Source organism: Triticum urartu, chromosome 7 (genome assembly GCF_003073215.2).
Source record: "Triticum urartu cultivar G1812 chromosome 7, Tu2.1, whole genome shotgun sequence".
NCBI classification, from domain to species: domain Eukaryota; kingdom Viridiplantae; phylum Streptophyta; class Magnoliopsida; order Poales; family Poaceae; genus Triticum; species Triticum urartu.
In genome coordinates this window covers 434514770-434521150 of record NC_053028.1, presented here as the reverse complement: position 1 = coordinate 434521150, position 6381 = coordinate 434514770, and the positions used below count along the sequence as shown (strand labels likewise).

Sequence of the window (6381 nt, the reverse complement as noted above, 5' to 3'; positions counted from 1 at the left end):
TCGGCTGAGATGGTTCGGACATATACAGCGCAGTGCATAGGGGACGGTTAAAGTGTGCTGATAATGTCAAGAGAGGTTGGGGTAGATCAAACTTGACATCAGAGGAGTCCGTAAAGAGAGAGCTGAAGGACTGGAATATCACCAAAGAACTAGCCATGGATAGGGGCGTGTGGAAGTTAGCTATCCACGTGCCAGAACCATGAGCTGGTTTCAAGATCTTATGGGTCAACTCTAGCCTACCGCAACTTGTTTGGGACTAAAGGCTTAGTTGTTGTTTGTTGTTGATTAAGGGTAAAGTAAGAACAGAATGACTTAAATTGCATTGACAACGTAAACTGACAAGCATTCTGAGAAAAAATGGCAAGGCTAAAACAACATCTATTTTGAAACAGAGGGAGAATAATGAATAGGCCCACTGCATGAAAAATTCCCACGAAATTGAATGGTAGAATACGGTGTACGGACAAACCTCTGGTCCAAGAAAACGCTCATATCCAATGTCAACTGTGTATGGAACCCCAGTCTTCGGTTTGATTGCAGACCATTGTTTGATATATTTACTAGGCTTGCTGTCATGCTTCTTGAACTCCTGAAATTATACAATTCAACCGCCTATCATACTTGTGAACAGATAAATCCATAAAGAAAAAGGAATATGAATAAATGAGTTGGTATTGCAAAAGGTGAAGTCCAAAAGGTAGGTATTAGTCGCTATTACAACAACACAAGCAAACATATGCAGCATGTAGACCAGTTCCATATAACAAAATAACAGTGATTTCTCAGCATTGCACAGAATAGGTTTTATATATTTGACTTTAGTGGAGAAACTTCAACTCTCAAATATTCCACTGAATGATGTGCTTGTGTAGATCATTGGAAAATACAAGGACAAGAAAATATAATATCAAGACATTGGTTCCAAGCAGCACAGTACCTTGACAATGTCTGAAGGAGTATAGCAATACGTTTCTTTCACCCTACGAGCTATATCCAAAGCATCATCAGGTGGAAGAAGCTCACCCCTTTCCTGCATAACGCACGATGATACTAAATCACCAACAGAATTTCATATTATAATACTACTACACGCCATAAGCATAAAAGCAGCCATGTACGTGCAGAAATCTGTCCCCTCTGATCACCAATGAATGTTGTTTTGGACATAGACGCAGATTTTGATCATCAATTTATACAAAAATATGTTGCTTGAGATAAAAATAATTATGCATTACAAAAATGTATTCTCACAATGAATCTAGTAATGCCAATTTCATGTTGTCAATGTAGGTAATATTTTCTATTGTAATGGTCAAACTTAACAATGTTTGACTGGTCCAAATCCTAAAACAAACTACATTTGTGATCAGAGTACCATGTTTCACTAGCTTCTACAGAATGGCCACAACCAAATATTCATGGCAAATGATGTCGCACTAGTTCTGCAGTAAAATGGAGTTTCTTGCCCAGATGACAACATTCCAGTTTTTCATTTTAAATTACATATTTTCATTCAATCTAAAGTTGCAGCTGAGGCTAAGAGGCCACCCAAACATTATGGCAGCTGTTATGGACATTGATCCACAATGAGATAATTTGGGTATAGTAAAGGTCTGAAGACCAATGAGAGGGTCCTCTACTGTCCGGAAGCAGGGCTCATCCCTGACTTGGAAGAGAAGCTCCGAGGCTTATTGGAACTTTTGTTCATTGATTTGTTGTCTAAAAACAGGTAAATGCTAGTCATTTATATAAAACAACTAACTTGATCCACAAATTGGATCACAACTTAATTTAAAGTACAAATAGCATCCAACATGGGCATTTCAACTCGTTCTAGTTTTATGCAAGTACAAGTCTATTATTGTTGCTGGTTCCGCATAATTCCGCTGCACATACGACTCAAAACCAATAACAGCAACACTTGTGAATGCAATGGTGCAGGTTTTGTTTTCTAGATTTGTGTGATCTAGATAAAAAATTGCCATATTTCATAAGAGAACATGTTCACAAAATCAACTTCTTGTGGATGATATATGGTCTGTGGGTATAATATGGGGGAGACTGGAGCCTTAGCCCTTAGGTATCCTTACAAAAGGAATGCGAACTCTTCCAAGTTGATTAATCAAGCAACCATACTGAGCAGTGCAAAACTAATGTCAGGATACCAAGCAATAACGCACAACAGATCTAGGGTTCACATATTAACATGATCACTTACAAGGAGGCTTCAGAATAGATATCCATGAAAGTAGAAACTATTTGACTGAAGCATTGTTTTGGCTTTGTTGACCGAAATGCAGTGTTATCCGATTATTACTATCATTGAACTATCCAGATAAATATTCTAACATGATAAATATTTGCCGAAGTACCTAACAAATACATGATGGTCTCTTCTTACTGCCAACACATTTCCTTTTTCCTGGATAATTCCATACCACCCAAACTTCAGGAAAATCCAAAAATTGCTATTCAATTGTTCTGGTTTAGTCGGTACTGCACAAACTTGCTTCAATTAATGTATTTGCAATATGCAAGTACTGGATACAGAACCTATTCATGGACAGCACAAGGACGTCGACACCCCAACATAACCGCAGGAAAATGTGAGAAGAAAATTAAATACCTGTAAGAGCTGCATAACAAACTGAGTTACATCACTTCCGGAAAGAGGAAAAGACTTTATGCTACTCCCAATTACATAGCCGTTCACAACTGGCACAATATGTGGAGCTCCATCCCCAATGTCAACTACTACACCTGTCATATCAGACTGACAAAATATATTGGTCAAACTCACGAGAAGAGTTGTATCCTGCCAGAATACATGGCTTTAGATGAGTCTACTTCATCAATGATGATTACTCCTATGGTAGTACTCCCTCCGTCCCAAAATTCTTGTCTTAAATTTGTCTAGATACGGATGTATCTAATACTAAAACGTGACTTGATACATCCGTATTTAGACAAATCTAAGACAAGAATTTTGGGACGGAGGGAGTACTATTTATGTCTAGAACAAAATATCTTTACAGAGCTTCACAACCACAATTCTAGATAAACATAAGTTTTAGTTAGCAAGTTAATTGGCGCTCATTGCAGAATTGGGGAGTGAGAAATAAGCAGTCGTCACATAATTCTCACGAAATGGTTTCTTCATATCATGAGGTTGTGTTACGCTCAAAATTCTCCAGGATCCATGCTTATGAGTACGGAATAGTAAAACATATCTCCAAATTGGAATGGAAACTCCAGGGGCTGGCAAGCAACAAGTACGATATGAATGGGTAATATATCCAAAGATGGACCAAAATTTTGTCGAAACATGCAAGGCAACAATTCCAAAGAACAATCTGTAAAATGTAAAAGGGGAGTTTATCTTAATGTGGGTATGAGATCAATATGAGAATTTTGGTTATCTGTTAAAACATTCACAAGGTGATGTGTTCCAGTGAAAGAGATGAAGTTCACGGGATGATGACCATCTTGATACTTGATCAAACAAAAGCATGAAAGGAGGTGAATTCAAGACCTACCACAGAATCTTCTGAATCCTCTTCAGAAAGACTTTTCAGATATGCAAATCCAGCAGAAAGGCTGAGCACAGATTGCACAGAAATATATAGACCAGGGACATTAAAGGTCTCAAACATAATTTCTCCCATACATTCACGACTTTCCGGCGTACTGACAGGACTATCTGTAAGTAGGAAGTAGTGTTCCTCAGGATTGCACCGTAGATAATTGAAAATGGATTGCTGCCAAAATCTCTCCATTGTATCCCAGTCATTCACCTGGGGAGCAGGGAAAAAGATATGACATAGTGGCATGGTGCACCCGCGAAGGACAATATTACAAACAGAAAATGTATATGCATACCTGACCATGACGAATTGGGCTTCTTAAACTGTACAGGCCACTAGATTTGAAATGTGACAGAGCCTCATCCCCGATAAAAAAATCAAGATCAGCCATGACACCTGCATTATACTGTGCTAGCCAATTTGCACTACTGCACTGCTCTGATTGGTCCAAGAAAGATTCATTCACAGCTACTACAGTAGGGATGGTGAAAGACGGCTCGGAGTTACCAGCAAACCCAAGTTTGCTATACCTAAACATAAGAGCATACAGATTATGCAAGGACACAGTGTGATGAGCTTAATAGAGCAAATTTTGCATGTGACATGCATATGGAAAATTTCAAGCGGCTTTGAAGAAACCAAAACAATCTGACTTCAAGATAAAACGCTTGTGCTCGGGAACAATTATTTCCTGCCTTCTATCGCAGTCCGTTAACGATTGTCATTTTTATGTTTCACGGAGCACACATAGTGCATCAGTTAAGACATGTTATAGTACTTCGTAATAGTCTACAGTGTAACAGCAACAATTTGAGCTAAAGGACTAGAACAACATTACTAACTATAATCCTAAAAAAGTAGAAGCAGTCCCTATATTTTCCGTTCGTAGCTCCAACCATTAAACAGACAGATATTGCCTCACCGCTGGCAGCGTGGATTTAAAGACTTAACCAATAATGAATGGAGCAACACCTAGTTCAACCAATGATGAAATAAAGATAGCCATAGAAAGTCCATAAACCCAGTTTCAATTCTTCCTACCTTAAGTTCACTGTGGTATTTTTTTTCAAACACGCATAGAAATCCGTGTCATTTTAGGTTCATGTTCACCATACTCTAGAACGCTCGAGCTACCAATGTGAATGTTTGCTCGCAATTAGGGAGCGAGCCTCGCGCATGACACGCCGTTGGTGGTGATTCATGTCCCATTTTGGCTAACGAAATGCATTATTCCCACGGTAGTCAGTAATCCGATTCGACCTGCCCCAATTCGCCTCTAGCGCGGTCAGCGGAAACACACGGGCACGCACTCAGGGACCCGCGCAAACGAAATGAAAAATAACCTAGCTACTGCTGCAAGCGCAGGCGCGAATCACACCAGCGGTACAGCCGCAGGATCGGACGGAGAGATTCGGGGCTGTACCCGGTGCCGTTGTCGAATACGACGGCGGGGCGCTCGGAGGGGTCCATGGCGGGCGGCGTCGGCGGCTCCGTCGATTCCCCGCCGGCTCATATCTCGTCCGCAGCCGCCCGGAGAAGCATGGGTGGACGAGGGCAGCCGCGATCGCTCGGCCGAATCGGCGGGGAGGAAGACGGGGACGCGGCTGCGGCTGCGGCTGCCAGTGCGCACGCAGTCGGTGGGGGATCGATCCGCGCAGGGTGGTTGGGGGGTTTGGGACGCGATTGGGGACGAGAAAGAAGGCTCGGGAGATTGGGGGGAGGAGGGGCGTGCCAGTCGTGGCGATTGGGGGGTTGGTTGATTTGGTTGACGAGGGAAGCGGGAAGGAAGGAAGGAAGGGAGCACTTGCAGGGGAGCCTCGCCTCGGTTGCTGTGGCATGGTCGGAAATGGAGGCGCACTAGCACTAGTAGGTTGTCCGTGGTTCAGTTGGTCCGCACTTGCTCCGGTCGTGGATCGAACCAAACCACAACATTACAGCATCTACAATCACCGTAAATTTGGAGACAAAGGGAGTAATTTAATAAAAAAACATCAACAGGCACAATAAAAAAGCGCCCGAAGCTTCTACTCTCTGTATGGGCGGATGATCGGTGGTGAAAATGTGACCTCCCCGACCCCTCAAACCGATCTTATATGTCCATACTATTCGTCATCTCTCAAATCCAGCTTGTATCTGAGGCGAAAACTAAGGAGGCCAGAGCACGCCTCGACGCGTCTCCCAAGTAGGATCTGGTAAATCTGACCTACGCCAAATCACATCAAATTATTCCTAACCTAGCCTAACATGCCTTCTTTCTCTTCTCTCTGCCCCTCTTTAATTAAAAAGAAAAAAATAAGAGTAATCAACTGTGAACCAAAAAAATGCACTATCCCTCCCTGTTGTCCGTCTCAACCCCACAGCGCCACCATCACCGACACAAAATCCCCACTGCCAGTGTTTCTTTTCTTTGACCTGATGACAAAGATTCTGCAATCTTGTCGAGTTGCACTGTCCACCCACTCACTCTTTTGCAGAAAACAATTTCTTCAAATTTCCGCACATGTGGGCAAACACTTTACCTCGGCGTAGTGATAAAGGAATACCCAATTATTTGGGATAACCTACAAAGTAGCACTTTATTTCAACAAATTCGATGGTGCTCTTTTTTCAGTGTAAAGACAAAAGTCTCTAAAGCAACACATTAAGAAGTATACTGACGAAATAATCAATGTTATCTTTAATCTCACCATATCATACGTAGCTTTATTACATCTACTCAAAAACTTTCTACTCATAGTAATGTTCTGGAAAGTGTAACCTATACAATTTTTTTGATAGCTCACTAAACATTTGCTAG

The 6381-nt window shown here is 41.6% G+C and overlaps 1 protein-coding gene across 1 annotated transcript; it reads right to left on the bottom strand.

Annotated features, from left to right (window-relative positions):
• Positions 1-25: 25 nt before the first annotated feature.
• LOC125522977 (actin-related protein 3-like) lies at positions 26-5424 on the bottom strand. The gene is made up of 6 exons (XM_048688022.1): positions 5008-5424; positions 3880-4114; positions 3537-3794; positions 2627-2773; positions 938-1030; positions 26-589 (listed from the first exon to the last, which is right to left on the bottom strand). Exons 1-6 carry the CDS (start codon positions 5052-5054, stop codon positions 257-259), a joined length of 1113 nt encoding a protein of 370 aa, XP_048543979.1. The 5' UTR covers positions 5055-5424; the 3' UTR covers positions 26-256.
• Between the last annotated feature and the right edge of the window lie 957 nt (positions 5425-6381).